Source organism: Pogona vitticeps, chromosome 8, assembly GCF_051106095.1.
Source record: "Pogona vitticeps strain Pit_001003342236 chromosome 8, PviZW2.1, whole genome shotgun sequence".
Taxonomy (NCBI): domain Eukaryota; kingdom Metazoa; phylum Chordata; class Lepidosauria; order Squamata; family Agamidae; genus Pogona; species Pogona vitticeps.
In genome coordinates, this window is record NC_135790.1 from 16,775,207 (window position 1) to 16,793,072 (window position 17,866).

The window sequence follows — 17,866 nt, forward strand, 5'->3', positions numbered from 1 at the left end:
GGCTCTTCTCATGTTGCCCAACCAATTAATATAGATAGAGGTTCGTTCCCAAGCAGTTACTTAATATAGGAGTTACTTTCCTAGAAGCTGCTCACTATTTGTCACGGGTTGAGTGGCAATTTGACAGATAGTCTGGTATCTCTGAAGATGTGCTGGAATCATTAAGGATGAACTGAACCCCTGAAAGGAGAAAAGAGGATTAATTTCTAAATGCAATGCTGTCATGGAGGCCCAAGATTCCAATTTTGAGACACTTGAACCTTTTGGTTGATGGTTATATCCGATCCTTTGTCAAATCTCTTGAGCTCCCCTATCCCCTCTGAGCTTCGATGCAAGCTATACACTAAGGTGGTGGTAGTGGTGGTGAGGAGATCATGTTTTCAGCAACTGTGTTGTTGTGAGCAATCCCTATGGTAAAGCAAAGCAATAAGGCAATTGGCACGACAGCCATATAAAACACCTGTTTCTCATAGGCAAGAACACTACCAGAATGGTTAGAACCACCCTCTGATTTTCGAGTGTATTGGTAAAAATCCTGTTGTGTTCACAAGTGCAAGACAAATGGAGTAACTGTCTCCGATTCAATGATTGCCACAGATGTTACCTGTTGAGGATGAGTCAAATGGCTCAGCACGGAGCAGCGAATATCTATCAAGATTTCTTAACAGGAGATCATCTCTCTGCCAAAGTGGTGCCGTTTGCATTAGGCTGGCATAAAGCTCTCGTGGTCTGTTGGCCATTCGCTGGAAGTCCACAAAGCGGAACTAGCAAATCTCGTCCGAGGGTTCAACTCTTTCCTCTCCATTTCTCCAAAGGGAGGACGCCACCGCTCCAGGAATCTCTGAGGCCTCCTTGGAGAGAAGAGACCACCTGCCAGAAGGCCATCTGCTAGAAAACGTCTCCTCAAGGCCTGGGTCTGCCAGCACGACAAAATCCAAACTCAACCATTTTCTTGTCTGACCTTTCTTTCCTGTGGTTGCGTTTTTTCTTTCCTTCTTTCAAAAACATGTTTGTTGTTTGTTCTTCGGGGGTGTAGGGGATGTATTTCCGCCAAGGTGGCTGCGTGTCCTCTGTCGGGGGGGGGGGCAGTTCTCCATCTGAAGAGCTGTGCTCCTTTTTCAGAGACGTGGGAGCGGGCGCCCTCCCCCAGGACGTTTCCTTGACCAAGCTGGGGAAGTAAAGGATTTGACTGGTAAACATCTCTAAATAGTCATCTTTCCCTCTCTTTTTTTGAAGAAAACGAGGTGTGTGGAGGGGGATCATTGTGTAAGGACATGTCATGGCGGGCCAACTTTACGTAACTTCCGATGTGAGGTCAGTCTCAGGAATGGAGATTCTGAAAGGACTGTTCAGACGGTTCCTCTAAAATAACTGATTGTTGCCCAGCTCGCTATTTTAACAAAACTATATTGAAGTCCATTCACTTTCTTTCTCTAGATATTCATTTTCAGTAAGCTGAAGATAATGCAAGACACAGGACGTTTCTGAGAGTTATTAAGCCCTATGACTTAGGGTTTATCCCCATTTTATCCCACTTCTATGTTCCAGGGTGTTTACATAGTCACTGTCTTGTGTCATATGGTGAGCAGTTTTCCTACTTCAGTTATTTTAACAATGATTAATTCTGATATTTGTATATTAGTTTATATCCGTATATGCAAATCTAATACAAAAAGCCCTCCTTTTGTTGATGCAGCAGTCCACCCTACTGAAAGCATCAGAGATGCATTTTGAAACCTTTTTTTTCCCATCGTTCCCTGTCTGCGTCCTACATTAGCATCCATGGGGTTTCTTTTCTAAAGCCTTTTTAAAAAGCCGTGCAAGATGCATCCTTCAGCCTAATTCTAAACACATTTCAGAAAAGGGGCTCCCCAGGAGGGGGTCCTTGGTGGGGGTGGGGGTGGAGAGAAGGCAGAATCCAGGATAGAGGGGAGCCCATGTGACCTTCGATTCTCCCGACCTCTGATTCTGGCCCCACCTCCCCACCCCCAGCGCTGGCATCATCTCTTCCTGAAACCATTAGGGACTCCCCAGGAAATGAGGCCCACAAGAGCAGAATGTTTCCATATCCCTGTTTGGTTTGTCAGTTTTAAGCCACTCATGTGCCATCAAGGGTCCTTACTGGCCTCCCAGCTATGAACTGGCTCAATAGCTCAATGGGTTGGAACACCTGGCTGCAGAACCAGAGATCAGGAACGCAAATTCCCACTGGCCCTCTTGGGAGAGAAGTCAGCTGAGCCGGTGTAATTAAGAGGGTTACTTGAAGTGGATGAGCTGTCGGATGCCACGGTGCCACCAGAAGGAGGCGCTGGTGAGCCACTTCTCCATGCTTTTTCCAAAGAGTGCGGGTGGGGGGGGGAAGCTTCCCAGCCAATTAATGGGCTTATGGATGAGCGTCGATCCACTCGGTACCATTTCTGAGGCATTCCAAACCACGCCAACTCTGTTCTATGTAATTACCTCTGCATTCATGGATCTCAATTTTTTAAAAAATGGGAGGGACAAATGGTGATGACCGGGGGAGGGGTCACCAGAACTGCTTAACCTGTCTGCTCAAATGCCATACGTCAATCAACCTTCAACAATCCTGTATACACTCAGTCCTAATAGTGAGGCAATATTTCATTAACGTTTAGTAAATGTACCTGAATTGAAGAACAAAATAAAAGGGAAATAATCCATCGCCGTCTTTGGAAGATTCCTGTCTGCTCTTTGGACGGGAGTGTTAGCCCGGCTCATAGCGGCCTGAATGATGCCTGCCAAGAAGACGGACACCGAAGATGGCGGCAGGATCGAGACGTCGTCCCTGTTGCACCAGGGGTGCCTTTCGCCCCACCTGAGCCTCTGACGCTTCTGGGTGGGGTTATTGGTGGTGCCGTGAAGGGAGGGGGCACCTGGGCAGGGAGACCCCCCCGGATCATGGCCTGATTCATGGAGGAGGACGGCAGGAAGGGCCAGAAGGGGAGGGAGGAGAACCAGGGTGTGGGGGGGGGCACAGGATAGGGCCCTTGCTGGGGGGGAAAGTTCATTTGGGCTTGAGGGGGAAGGGGTTCTTCACAGAGGGGGGTTATTTTGAGGGAGGCAGGAGGGGAGAGAAGAAAAGAGGCCTCTGGCAGCAATCATTCAGTGCAAAACTGGACTGCGACTGTATGTCACTGTCATCATAGGCTGGGTATGGAGCACCCCCTGATCACATGAGGTTGAATGAAACCCCTGTCAGATGAGTATAAAAGTCAGAAAGAGGGTAGGTGCCCATGAGTGCAAAGGACAGGGAGGCTAACTGAAATTGAACTCCAAGGTGAATGCCAAAGAAGAAAGAAGACTTCAGCGGCCATAGCAAGATGATCCTCTCCATCCTCCCAGCCTCATCATGCTGGCTCTAACACCTCATCAATAGGAAGATGCCCAAATGAACCCCCTCTTCTCTTCTTCCCTGAACAGTGGACCTTGTTAAACAGTGGGAAAGGCAGGACAGTCAGCTCATCTCCTCTGAAGAGATAGCAATTGCAGGGGTCGCCTTTCTCATGCAGTTCCCTCTCCTCTATCCTAGAGAAATAGAATTCCACAAACTCTGCCATACTCAGCAGCTGTTTTGACAGGCGTCATGAAAAAGAAAGAGTAATCCACATTGCTGGAGATCAAATGACCACACTTCCTATGAAAAATCATGAGCACTCAATTGGTTGGTTAGTTGATTTGTTGCTTGGTTGGTTGAGAAGAGGAAAATGGTCCCCTCCACAGGTGTAATCAGCCTCAGCTCTCATATGTCGTGCTTTTGAGCAACCAAAGAAGTAAAATGTGAAATAATTTTTCAAAAGCTTCATGCTTTCTACTTGCATTTCTTAAGGATTTGACAGGATTCAAGTGCCTACCAAGAAAAAGCTATCCATATAGTGGGAGATAATAGGGAACATGGGTCCAAACCTGCAGGCATTTTCCCCCAGCAGTTACTGGGTCAGCACATCATAGGTGCGATCCTCAGCATGCAAAGCCAATGCCTGCCACTCAGAGGATCTTCCTCCTTAATTTCGTCTCCTGAAAACAGAAACCAGCCCATTGGGGTATTGCATGGAATTCAAGGGAATGGAGTCACAATGCCAAGGTTCCATGGGCTCTGAGGTCAGAGGATTCAAAAGATGCTCCGAGAGACCGTTGGGCTTAGAGCCGGAGCGGTTTCTTTGGCTGCAGAAACCTCTGTGGCCACAAGAACAGCTTGGTGGATGAAAGCAGCTGTCTGAGAGGATCCTGAAGAGAAAGGGTGACATTAAAGGTAAGAGGAGGCAATGGTAGGGAAGAGTGTAAACTAGGGGTGGGCAATTAATTTATGTAGGGGGGCCACATGAAAAATCTGAACTGTGTTTGGGGGCCGAACCAACTTTACTTAAAAATAAAATGAAACAGTGATGTTATCGTTGTTTTTATTTTAAACTTGTTAATCTTCACAAATTCTAAAGAGATTTGTTTGCAGCATTTGAAATATAAGCAACTGATCAACTTTAGACAAAAAGCTATAAAAGTTTTTGATGTTCAAAACTGTCTATGGTCCGGACAGGAGCAGCTCACGGGCCGTATGTGGCCCTCGGGCCGTACTTTGCCCAGGTCTGGTGTAAACAGTCATTCTATGAAAAGAAGACCCCATCACGCCTCTAAATATTTACCATTTCCCTGAAAATAAGACCTAACCTGAAAACAAGCCCTGGTAGGATTTTTCAGGATGCTCACCATATAAGCCCTGCCCTCAAAATAAGCCCTAGTTAAGTGAAACCCCGCCCTCCACCATTATGCAGGATTGCGCAGCAACCAGAAGAAAATGGCATGACTGTAAAATTAAACATCTCTTGAAAATAAGCCCTAATGAGTTTTTTGGAGCAAAAATTAATTAATACGACAGTAAAGGAGAATTGGGGGAAATGGGTGAAAGATAAAATAGAAGGTTTCTACTCAGAGCAAACCATTTTTGATAAGCTTTTGCTGGGTTCAAAAGAACAAATTGTTAAGAAAATGTATAATTATATGCTGTAAATTAAAATGCAAGATGAAATGGGTAAGGAATGTATGATTAAGTGGGCACAAAACATAGGGCATAATATTGATATTGATCAATGGCTGAAAATATGGCAAAGTAACATAAAACTTACAAGATCGGTTCATTTTAAAGAGAACATATATAAGATGTTTTATAGGTGGCACATGACCCCAGAAAAAATGTCAAAGATATATACAGATGTATCAAATAAGTGTTGGAAATGTGAAGCACAAGTGGGAAGTTATTATCATATGTGGTGGTCATGTGGAGTAGCGAAACAATATTGGAAAAGAGTACATGCTATGTTGCAACAAATATTGCTCTGTAAGGTACCATTAACCCCAGAACTGTTTTTACTGACTATGATACCTGATAATCTAGATAAGTCAAAGGAATATATAGTTATATATATTGTTACGGCAGCCAGAATTCTATATGCTAAAAAGTGGAAAAGTCTGACAGTACCGAAACAAGAAGATCTTATTGAAAAGATACAGGAAATAGCCGAAATGGATCTTCTATCAGAGGTCATGAAGGCCTATCCCTTGCAAAAGGCAACAGAAAGATGGGATCTATTCAACAAGTGGACTTAATTAACAGGCAGCATGTAAATAGCATATATTGAAATGAGAACTTAATCTAGAAGGCAGAAAAGAGTAAAGAGAATAACTTAAAATCTTGATATGGCAAGAGGTATAGAATGGATTTTAGTATGTTATTGTCTCTCCTCTTCCTCATTAATTCCAATTCCCTTTTTCCTTTCTGTCACCGCTTATGTTAAAAAATTTTAAAAATTGAAAAAAAAAAAAGAATTGGGTGAGAAGGGGAGAGAGAAGACACCAAACGTGGATTTTTCATGCGGATAGAAACATTTTTGTAGTCCATTGGGTCTGTCCAAATTTGGGGGAGATCCCCCTCACACTAGCATGTTCCTTTCCTCATTTCAGAGGCACAGTGGGGGGGCATTCAACTACCAGCCCCCAACTCTGCAACCCACTGAGCTCTGTAAAACCTAAATCATTATTCTTCGTTTGTTGATGGGCTCCATTCAAGTGTCGGGTCCATTCTCTGCCTTTGTCTCCACTTATTTTTGGGCTGTTGTGGTTCAGAGAAACACAAATGTTCCTGAACACAAGAACTAAAAAGTGTGTCATTGTGTAGATCCAATGTCTGCATGGATCATCTTTTGGGAGGCCCCTGGCAGCAATAGACACACTCCAGCATGGCCCAAAAGTCCATGGGCATCTCTCCTCCAAGCAGTGGCATCTTTGAGCCCTTCCTCCAAGCAGCATGGAGTCATCTTTGTCTTCCCAGAAAACCCTTCAACGCCAGATGACATTGTGAAACATCATCAGTGTGTGCCACCAGTCGGAGGTGGTAAGCCCACTAGAACAAGGAACAGCCAATGAATAACATGATTCAAAGTTGTTCTCTAATGTGGATTCCTTCTGGCCCTAGAGAGAGAATTAAAACTTCATTGAAAAGGTCTGACTCTTAGCATCTCTTCTTCAAAACAGATAAAATTATTAAATACAGTGTCAGCAAAAGACCTTTAATGATAAGAACTTCTGGAGCTCCAAAATTCATAAAAGCACCCTAAGTCAGAAGCAATTTGTCTGCACAAAATAACAACAGGAACAATATTGACTAAATGACTATTAGAAATCAGAATATTTATTTATTTATTTATTTATTTATTTATTTATTTATTGATTGATTGATTGATTGATTGATTGATTGATTGATTGATTGATTGATTGATATTGATTGATTGATTGATTTGATTTGATTTGATTTGATTTGATTTGATTTGATTTGATTTGATTTTTACCCCGCCCCTCTAGACAGTGTCTACTCGGGGCGGCTTACAAAATCCCACTAGTGATTCAACTGTGGACAGATGATAGGAGATCTAAGGGTCCAAATGCCGTGCTGGGTCAAAAGCCACTCTCTGGTTTTCCAAGAATCATCCTTCCTTGTGAACGAAGACTTGTTTTTGAACAAAAAGCCTGTCCATCCATCCTTCCTGGATGTGTCCTTCTCCAAGGGGAAAAACACCTGTGATATTTTCCACAGATTGCAGAAAGCTTCTGGTTGGGAACAGCTCTTCCTCTTGGACTTGGAGGCAGACGTGGGATCTTGTATCTAGTTTGCAAGGAACGAGCGACATCAATCATCAGCCCCTGTCACAGGCTTTATTTTGGGTTACTCAGGTCCAGTGGAAGTGCAGGAAGGGATCACATATATATGATTTTAAGCACAATCCATCACATTTTTGAGTTACCAAAGTTACTTTGTCAGAAAATTTTAAGATCTTATTAGAAAGGTCGTGGTGGATATTTTTTCTGGTTCTATGACTCGCTTTTCTCAATGACCTGCAAAGTAATGCAATGGATCTCTTACTTTGTCTTGCTGAACACAGGGGAGAAATTTAACAATGGAAAGGGGAGCAAAAAGACCTCCATTTGATCATTGGACTTTCAGATGGGCCAGCCGAATGGAGACCACTTTAAAGAAAATATGCCGGGAGATGGCGAGAGAAAAACTGCGTTGTATGAGGAGGAAGGTGAGATGGGCTTTAATCTCCCACTTTGACAAGAGGACAACTCTGAAGGTGGACTGCAGGTCCATCAGCAGTTGGGCCTCTCCATCACTTCTGCCCTGGGTTGGGAGTCTCTGTTTTGTGTGTATCTGTGTGCCCAAGAAGAACTGTTCTCTGCAACTCATGGATACGGGTAAATTTTTCTCCTCCCCTTAGAGTATTGATAAGGAAAGATGGAGTTGCAGTTGACAGACTTCTCATCCCCAAAAGACTGGGTTTTCGGGTTTAACTGTACAGGATCTGAATAGGTTTTGTCTAGACACACATTGAAAAGCCTTTTTTCTCTTCTTGTGATTGCAGGACCTGAAGTTTGAAAGAAGCCGCCCCCTTTGCCCTCTCCCCCATAAACCCCATAGACCCCATAAACCTCGTGTTCATCCTCTCCCCCACCCAAATCCTGCCCTTGTCCCTCTCCCCGACTCAAATCCTCCTCTTGTCCCTATCCTCGACCCTGCTCTTGTCCCTCTTCCCGAATCAAATCCTCCTCTTGTCCCTTTCCCCGATTTAGATCCTGCCCTTGTCCCTCTCCCTGACTCAAATTCTCCTCTTGCCCCTTGCTCCAACCCACCCCCTCCTCTCTCCCTTCAGCCCTTCCCATTGTTCAATCTTCCCGTATTTCAAGAGGATCACCAGCACCCATATCTCCAAGGTGAGGGAACTTTTCACTGACAACATATTTTCTAGTGGGCTGTTTTTATTAAAGGTTTCACAATCAGTCCTATTCGAAATTAGATACATTTTCTTCAGCAGAATCCTAAGAATATTTACTGCTCTCTCATTTGATAGGATAGTGATGAAAGTCCTTGATCTTAAAAGGATCAAAGTCTAGTTTGAAAGGTCTGCCCTGGTTTACACAATAGCCCAATGAACTTAACGTAGATCTATTGCTTTAGCATAAAGAATGTTTGTAGATATGATGGGATGATCATTAGGAAATGTAGGCTGACCAGAAGTAAGATGATGTCCTCTGCTGGGCTTATCCCAAAAAGATTCTTTGACATGGATGTCCCCTAATGGGAAAAAGGGGAATTTATTCTCATATTGATGAAGTTTTCTCTTTTCTCTTTTCCCCACAGGAACCCTGACCCGAAGACTTCCCATCAGCTGCCTTCCATCCCATCAGCCCAGGATCCTTGCCCTCCGGCCTCTCCCTCCACCACCAAAGCCACCTGGGAAGCCGAGGAAGACCACCCGTTCCCTCTTTCCTTCCTCCCTGCCCTTCCCTTCCCTCTCCCTCACCTCCTGCCTTCTTTCCGGAGCCTGTCTTGCCCTTGTAGGTTATTATTATTATAAGAAATAATATATATAGGAAATATAGGAGAATTATCAACCCCTCCCCCCTCCAAATAGATCTAGTTTCCTTGATTTCATTTAAAAATATGTTAGGTTTTATTGATTATTCCTTTATTTCACAAATTACTGCTGTATTCTGTATTTCAAAATATATATTGATTGTTTTATTGTATTGAAAATATTAAAGTCCTTTATATCATGTACATTAAAGTCTACTGAATATTTCTTTATATAAAGTGATCTGTCCTAAGATTAGTCAAGCTGATCTTTATCATGGGTTCCCAACCTGGGGATTGGGACCTCCAAGGGAGTCTCAATGTGTTTTCTAAGGGGTTGCCATGGTTCTTTTTGCAATTCTTTTACATTTATTATATTAAATATGGCAGACCCAGAAATGGTTGATTTTAACCCTTTGTTGATCCTTCTAATCTGAACTGGAATTGCAGGCATTCTGGAGTCCTTAGTTCCTTCTGCCTCCCTTTGGCTGGATTTCCCTTTTATGCATGCGCATCGTTCCCAACCCTTTCGAAAGATGCGCTCTTGCTGGTTCCTCTCTGGGCCTCCGGGTTTATCTTTGGAGGCCCGACTTCAGCTCTTTGGACGGGAGCATTAGCCAAGATCAAAGAGGCCTGAATGAGGCGAACGTCTGACACACATCAGGAACATGAAGGTCAAAGATGGGGAAAGGATTGGGAAAAAAGACCCTGTGGCAATCGTGGCAGCCGTGGCGCCCTTCGCTCTGAAAGAACGGTGACACCGTGAAGGGAAAGGAGACCTGGGCAGGGAGAGGTGTCCTGGCCCCACCTGAGTCAGGAGCTGGAAAGGCCAGAGGGGCAGAGCCCCAGACCCACACAGAGCCCCCCGATGAGTAGCCCAGCCAGTTCTGGGGGTGGGAATTGGCCACCGTGGCACCTGTGGCACCATGGGGTTTCGATTCATGTCCACAAGATAGGAATACAAAGGGCCCAACAGTGGATAGTACTCTTCAGAGAATGGAAAGGTCGTCATACGGATCTGTCCTCAGTCATCCCAAAATGCAGAACATGGACGAATGGGCTCAAGCGACAAGGAGCCTGACTGAGGGTGAAGATCAGGAAAAACATCTTCACTGTTAGAAGCCTTTGAACCTCTTGGTAGCCCAGGGTGGCTTCCAGGCAGGAACGTTTTGTAAAGTTGAAAGTGTTGGCTAGACCCCACTGGCTAGGACCGCTCGGAGGGCTGGCCAGGGCCTCGTGCCGATGCTCGCAGCAGACCCGGCCAGACGCTTGAGGAGGCCCTGACAGCGGCCAAAGAGTGTCATTCATGAAACGATAGGTGGGGAAAGTGCCGCACGCCAGGTGTGTGGGAAGAGCTGCTCTGCCAGATGAGATTACCTGGAGACTGAGAGGTTTCGGCCCCGGGATGGTGGAAGTGGGAACATCTGTCCATCTCTTTGTGACTGATGAAGATGCCCACCAGGGAGAAAAGAATCATCACAGCTCTTTTAGTTCTCATATCAACATTCCTTTATTAACATTCCATCTTAGTCAAAGAAATCACATGCAAAAAGCCTCAAAAAAAAAAAAAAACCCAGAGGGGGGGGAGATTAAGAAAGACAACTGCACCAGCTCCTGCCAACGGAGTAGATGTGGGTGGGGGGCTATAGTCAAGTGGGGAGCTGTGGGGAGGGAGGCATGTTCACACCGAGACAGGAGGAGGAGGAGATGATGATTAGAAGGTAGGCGAATGCCCAGGAAAAAATATGGCTCCATGCTTATTTGCCTTTTGGATCTTTCTCACAATGACCAGATTATGTGGAACCAGAAAGGGGAAGCCCTCTTTCGCCAGAAAAGCAACAAAATCTCCTGAGGTACCTTAAAGAGTATTTGGTGTATCGAAGCCCGGACTCTCGTGACAAGAGCTCTCCTTGTCAGATTTGTGGGATCGAGAATCCCATCCCACCACATGTGTGTCCACGAAGGGACTATTCAGCATTTCTGAGCCTCAACTTCTAGGGACGAAAAAGCTTCGGCCCTCTGGTTGTTTTGGACTACAACTCCCACAGTCCTTTATCATTGGTAATACAGTTTGGGATTCTCCAGACTATAGTCCAAAAATCTGGATTGCCAAAGGTTTGCCACCCCCAGACAGGCAGATACTGTACCCCATGCCACTGATAAAGCAGACTGTTGTGCAAAAAAGGCCAAGCTGTATTTGTTGTGTAGCCTTTAAGCTGTCATGGGTCTTGTTGTTGTTCTTGCCACTGAGTGCTCCACTCCTCTTTAAGCCTTCTCACAGTGCCAACAACGTGAAGCACAAGGGGGTCAGGGATTTTTCTTGTCGGCCCTTCTCCCAACTTTTCCCTCCCCTGTTCCCTCTCTGCTATCCCGAAACCTATTCCAACTTTGGAGCAAAACAGAAACCCTGCAATTGAGAAAGGAGAGACATCTTCCTGTGATCAGGTGAAGCCGGGCTTCTCGGCTCCTCAGTTTGTTCTTCTCGGATTGCATTGCCCAACAATAAGGAGTTTGCAGTTAAGAGAAGCTGCAGGAAACATTTGGGCCTTAAGGAGATTTTGACCACTACAATGCCTTGCAATGATCCATACATTCCAAGGCTTCTGGGAATTGGGGCCTAAAACGTCTGGAGAGGCAACATTTCCCCACCTCTGGATCGTGGTCTGAAATGTAATTAATTATCAAAGCCTGACTGAGAGAGAAAAAGTCTATTAATGGGAGGGAGACTATACACTTTTTGGAAAAAAATCAGCAATTAATAGCAAGATTGGCAGGTATAATGACCCAACAGGACTACACAGCGGTTCCCCCAAATGATGAACCTTTTGTGGGGTGTGTGTGTGTTTGTGTGTGTGTGAGCAGCTGTGATGACTGGACTGGGTCCATGAATCTTGAAGGCTGATAATAGAGCAGATGGTAGAACTGGAGCAGAGGTTGGAAGAATTCTTGCCTTGGTTTATAACTCCCCAAACCCCCAGCCAGCAGTGGGGAATTTTGGGAGTTATAGCTGAGCATGGAACTTGGACAAGCTCTGAAGAAACCGAAAAGCTCACCACGAACCGCTGGACTGATGAACCTGAGAATCCGTCTGTGTCCTTGCAGCTGCCATATTAGATTCGTTTAAAAAGAGCGCACCGCACTATTAAAACAACGGCAACAACAACCGAGGACATGGAAAGGATGACTGTCACAACCATGAGTTAGAGTTGAATGGGAAGAATTCAAGGAGGGGAGGACAGTTAGAAAATGAGGTCGGCTGCTTAACATTTCTAAAAGGAGTTCTAAAGCTGGACAGTGCAAACAAATAAACCAGCATGCCACATGCAAAGGAAAGGAATTCAGGAATATAAATTTGCCCTGAGGTAGGGGGGAATAGGAGGGTGTTCCCTGGCTGGAGAGAGACCAGAATGGTTTTTAATTCTTCTTCTTTTTTTCTTCAAAGGTTTGAAGACCAGTCTGTGACAAAGAACACTTGGCGTGGGGTTCTGTGGATTTTATACTTGATATTACCAGAGGTGATGGATAGAATGCTTTATACAGAGGACATGAACCTGTGGCCCACAGGCCTAAGCCGGCTTGTAGAAGTTTCCCTACTGGCTTGCAGGGGTCCTCAGGAAAGGATTTCCCCATCACCACCACCACCAAGTCCCACCTTTGAAGACTAGCATGAAAAGAATCCTCACTATCGCCAATCAGTGATCGGAGAGAGTCGGGATTCCCTCCTCAGCTTCTCTCTTCCACACTTGGGAAGCGGGGAGGGAAAGCAAACCTAACTTGGCTTTCAGATGGTGCTTCCAGCCTATGGATGAAGGATCCAGAACACATCAGGTCCCCCACACCTGCTTTCAAGAATGCAATCATACAGCACAAATACTCTGATGTAAGGCATGTTGAATTCAATGGGCAATATCCCCTGGTTAAGCGAGCTCATCGTTTAAGGGAAGTGGAAGTGCAACTTCATTTATCCAATGATATGCATACAGTTTTTTTTTGTCTTCAAATGATTTCTTGCAGGAGATACTAGTAGAATTTTCCGTTGGAGATGGGGGAAGGAAAACAAATTAAATCAAAATGCATAGTCTACGGGTCAGTGGTGATGCTGACCATCACTAAGGACTCTTCTCTTCTCTTCCCTTCCCAAGACTTTTTTTTTTTTTAATAAAACGAAGAATGGGGTTCATGAGATCAGGTGAAAAACATATTGTTTTTTACGTCTTATGGCTGTCTTCAACCCTATTTAGCCAGAGATCATAAGGAGAGGAAGAAATCAATGTGCATGTACCCTAAAAGCAGTGGTATTTCTGCTATTTCTCCCTGGAGCATTTGGCTCACAAGAGACCTCTCAGGGCCACCAACAGACCTACAAGAGAATGTTTGTTGACCTATACAACCCATATTTCTGTCTATAGACAGAGGAGAGGGTATAAACATATTTTTTGGCATCTTCGTCTTTACATCAAGTGAAGTTAGAGGTAGCCCATGACATCCATAAGAGGAATTCTGAACTAAGGTAAGAGTCTGAGGGCCACAACCAGAATTTGCATGTCTGATTTCACAGTCCTGGAAAGAAAGGCTCAATCGTCTGAGTTTGGTGTACATGGGAGCAAGGCCTGAATGAGAAGCCGTTGCTAGGCCTGCCTCTTCCCAACTGTCCTGCTCAGGAAGAAAACTCCCATCTTGCGCCCGGGCAGGAAGAGGACACTTGCTAAACCACAGAGCCTTCTAATTTAGGCCTTGCTCTCAGGTGCATCACATTCATCTATTTGCAACATGTCTGTAAAGGAAGTAGAACTCCCAGATGTATTCGCGAAGGCTTTCACGGCGGGATCTAATGGTCTACTGAATAGTATTATTTGTTCATATTATAGATTGACTGAATGAAATGTTAACAGTTTCTAGAAAAAGGCGTCTTTGCCTTCACTGGCAAGGAGGAAAATACTTCTGTCCACCTGTCCATCCATTGTATCATGAAGCATAACACAGAATAACTGTCTTTCTGCTTTTTGTGAATCCATCCAGGAATGATGTAGGACAGTTGCTTACATGGTGGATGGCTTTTTCATGCCCCTCTTGAAGCTTGGAGTCTTCTTAAAGTCCTGTGTTTTGTATGTTTCAAAAAAGGCATTTCCCAAGTGGGAGCGATTGCTGGCGCCGTTATTGGGACCCTCTTAGCTCTGCTTCTGCTCGCAGCGTTAGTGATCTACGTCTTACGCTACAGAAAGCAAAAGACAAAGAAGAAATCCCAGTCCATATACAGTGGGAATGAAATAAGGTGAGATAAATGGCCTCTTGGCTCTTCTCAGGTTGCCCAACCAATTAATATAGATACAGGTTCGTTCCCAAGCAGTTACTTAATGTAGGAGTTACTTTCCTAGAAGCTGCTCACTATTTGTCACGGGTTGAGTGGCAATTTGACAGATAGTCTGGCATCTCTGCAGATGTGCTGGAATCATTAAGGATGAACTGAACCCCTGAAAGGAGAAAAGAGGATTAATTTCTAAATGCAATGCTGTCATGGAGGCCCAAGATTACAAGGTTGAGACACTCAACATTTTTGGTTGATGGTTATGTCCGATCGTTTGCCAAATCTCTTGAGCTCCCCTACCCCCTCTGAGCTTCGATGCAAGCTATGCACTAAGCTGGTGGTAGTGGTGGTGAGGAGAGCATTTTTCCAGCAACAATGCGTTGTTGTGAGCAATCCCTATGGTAAAGCAAAGCAATAAGGCAATTGGGGTGGTAGCCATATAAAACACCTGTTTCTCATAGGCAAGAACACTCCCAGAATGGTTAGAACCACTCTCTGATTTTCAAGTGTATTGGTAAAAATCCTGTTGTGTTCACAAGTGCAAGACAAATGGAGTAACTGTCTCCGATTCAATGATTGCCACAGATGTTACCTGTTGAGGATGAGTCACATGGCTCAGCACGGAGCACCGAATATCTATCAAGATTTCTTAACAGGAGACCATCTCTCTGCCAAAGTGGTGCCACTTGCATTAGGCTGGCATAATACCCTCGTGGTCTGTTGGCCATTCGCTGGAAGTCCACGAAGCAGAGCTAGCCAATCTCGTCCGAGGGTTCAACTCTTTCCTCTCCATTTCTCCAAAGGGAGGACGCCACTGCTCCAGGAATCTCTGAGGCCTCCTTGGAGAGAAGAGACCACCTGCCAGAAGGCCATCTGCTAGAAAACGTCTCCTCAAGGCCTGGATCTACCAGCACGACAAAATCCAAACTCAACCATTTTCTTGTCTGACCTTTTTTTCCTGTGGTTGCGGTTTTTCTTTCCTTCTTTCAAAACCATGTTTGTTCTTCGGAGGTGTAGGGGATGTATTTCCACCAAGGTGACTGCGTGTCCTCCGTCGGGCGCGCAGTTCTCCATCTGAAGAGCTGTGCTCCTTTTTCAGTGATGTGGGAGCGGGCGCCCTCCCCCAGGACATTTCCTTGGCCAAGCTGGGGAAGTAAAGGCTTTGACTGGTAAACATCTCTAAGTAGTCACCGTTCCCTTTTTTTGAAGAAAACGAGGTGTGTGGAGGGGGATCATTGTGTAAGGACATGTCATGGCGGGCCAACTTCACCTAACTTCCGATGTGAGGTCAGTCTCAGGAATGGAGATTCTGAAAGGACTGTTCAGATGGTTCCTCTACAATAACTGATTGTTGCCCAGCTCACTATTTCAACAAAACTATATTGAAGTCCATTTACTTTGTTTCTCTAGATATTCATTTTCAGTAAACTGTAGATAATGCAAGACACAGGATGTTTCTGAGAGTTATTAAACCCTATGACTTAGGGCTTATCCCCATTTTATCCCACTTCTATGTCCCAGGGTGTTTACATAGTCACTGTCTTGTGTTATATGGTGAGCAGTTTTCCTACTTCAGTTATTTTAACAATGATTAATTCTGATATTTGTATATTAGTTTATATCCGTATATGCAAATCTAATGCAAAAAGCCCTCCTTTTGTTGATGGAGCAGTCCACCCTACTGAAAGCATCAGAGATGCATTTTGAAACCTTTTTTGGCCCATCGTTCCCTGTCTGCGTCCTACGTTAGCATCCATGGTGTTTCTTTTCTAAAGCCTTTTTAAAAAGCCGTGCAAGATGCATCCTTCAGCCTAATTCTAAACACCTTTTGGAAAAGGGGCTCCCCAGGAGGGGGTCCTTGGTGGGGGTGGGAGTGGAGAGAAGGCAGAATCCGGGATAGAGGGGAGCCCCTGTGACCTTCGATTCTGCTGACTTTCGATTCTGGTCCCAATTACCAGTGCTGGCATCATCTCTTCCTGCAACCATTAGGTACTCCCCAGGAGATGAGGCCCACAGGAGCAGAAAGTTTCCATATCCCTGTTTGGTTTGTTAGTGTCAAGCCACTCGTATGCCATCAATCCTTCCTGGCCTCCCAGCTATGAACTGGTTCAATAGCTCAGTGGGTTGGAGCACCTGGCTGCAGAACCAGAGATCAGGAACGCAAATTCCCACTGGCCCTCTTGGGAGAGAAGTCAGCTGAGCCGGTGTAATTAAGAGGGTTACTTGCCCTGGATGAGCTGTCGGATGCCACGGTGCCACCAGAAGGAGGCGCTGGTGAGCCACTTCTCCATGCTTTATCCAAAGAGTGTGTGTGGGGGGGGGAGCTTCCCAGTCAATTAATGGGCTTATGGATGAGCGTCGGTCCACTCGGTACCATTTCTGAGGCATTCCAACCCACACCAACTCTGTTCTATGAAATTATCTGTGCATTCATGGATCTAAATTTTTTAAAAAATGGGAGGGACAAATGGTGATGACCGGGGGGGGTCACCAGAACTGCTTAACCTGTCCACTCAAATGCCATACATCAATCAACAATCCCGTATACACTCAGTCCTAATAGTGAGGAAATATTTCATTAACGTTTAGTAAATGTACCTGAGTTGAAGAACAAAATAAAAGGGAAATAATTCCTGTCAGCTCTTTGGACGGGAGTGTTAGCCTGGCTCGTAGCGGCCTGAATGATGCCTGCCAAGAAGACGGACACCGAAGATGGCGGCAGGATCGAGACGTCGTCCCTGTTGCACCAGGGGTGCCTTTCGCCCCACCTGAGCCTCTGACGCTTCTGGGTGGGGTTATTGGTGGCGCCGTGAAGGGAGGGGGGACCTGGGCAGGGAAAACCCCCCGGATCATGGCCTGATTCATGGAGGAGGACGGCAGGAAGGGCCAGAAGGGGAGGGAGGAGAACCAGGGTGTTGGGGGGGCCACAGGATAGGGCCCTTGCCAGGGGGGGAGTTCATTTGGGCTTGAGGGGGGAGGGCCTCTTCACAGAGGGGGCTTATTTTGAGGGAGGCAGGAGGGGAGAGAAGAAAAGAGGCCTCTGGCAGCAACCATTCAGTGCAAAACTGGACTGCGACTGTATGTCCCTGCCATCATAGGCTGGGTATGGAGCACCCCCTGATCGCATGAGGTTGAATGAAACCCCTGTCAGATGAGTATAAAAGTCAGAAAGAGGGTAGGTGCCCATGAGTGCAAAGGACAGGGAGGCTAACTGAAATTGAACTCCAGGGTGAATGCCAAAGAAGAAAGAAGACTTCAGCGGCCATAGCAAGATGATCCTCTCCATCCTCCCAGCCTCATCATGCTGGCTCTAAAACCTCATCAATTGGAAACTGCCGAAATGAACCCCCTTCTCTTCTTTCCTGAACCGTGTTAAACAGTGGGAAAGGCAGGACAGTCAGCTCATCTCCTCTGAAGAGATAGCAATTGCAGGGGTCGCCTTTCTCCTCCAGTTCCCTCTCCTCTATCCTAGGGAAACGGAATTCCACAAACTCTGCCATCCTCAGCAGCTGTTTTGACAGGAATCATGAAAAAGAAAGAGAAATCCACGTTGCTAGTCATCAAATGACCACACTTCCTTTGAAAAATCATGAGCACTCAATTGGATGGTTAGTTGATTTGTTGCTTGGTTGGTTGAGAAGAGG

At 45.4% G+C, this 17,866-nt stretch overlaps 1 protein-coding gene across 2 annotated transcripts in view; it reads left to right on the forward strand.

The window, feature by feature from the left end:
- The window catches only part of VSIG2 (V-set and immunoglobulin domain containing 2), a 29,299-nt gene extending 12,405 nt beyond the window's left edge, over window positions 1–16,894 (forward strand). The window contains exons 6-7 of one of the 2 annotated variants that reach the window (XM_078379802.1): window positions 14,039–14,189; window positions 15,026–16,894. In XM_078379802.1, the coding sequence (XP_078235928.1) occupies window positions 14,039–14,189; window positions 15,026–15,170 (296 nt within the window). In that variant the 3' untranslated portion in view covers window positions 15,171–16,894. Of the gene's footprint in view, window positions 1–815; window positions 989–14,038; window positions 14,190–15,025 lie in introns of those variants that run through there. The other variant, XM_078379801.1, reaches the window with a different exon arrangement.
- Window positions 16,895–17,866: the final 972 nt, after the last annotated feature.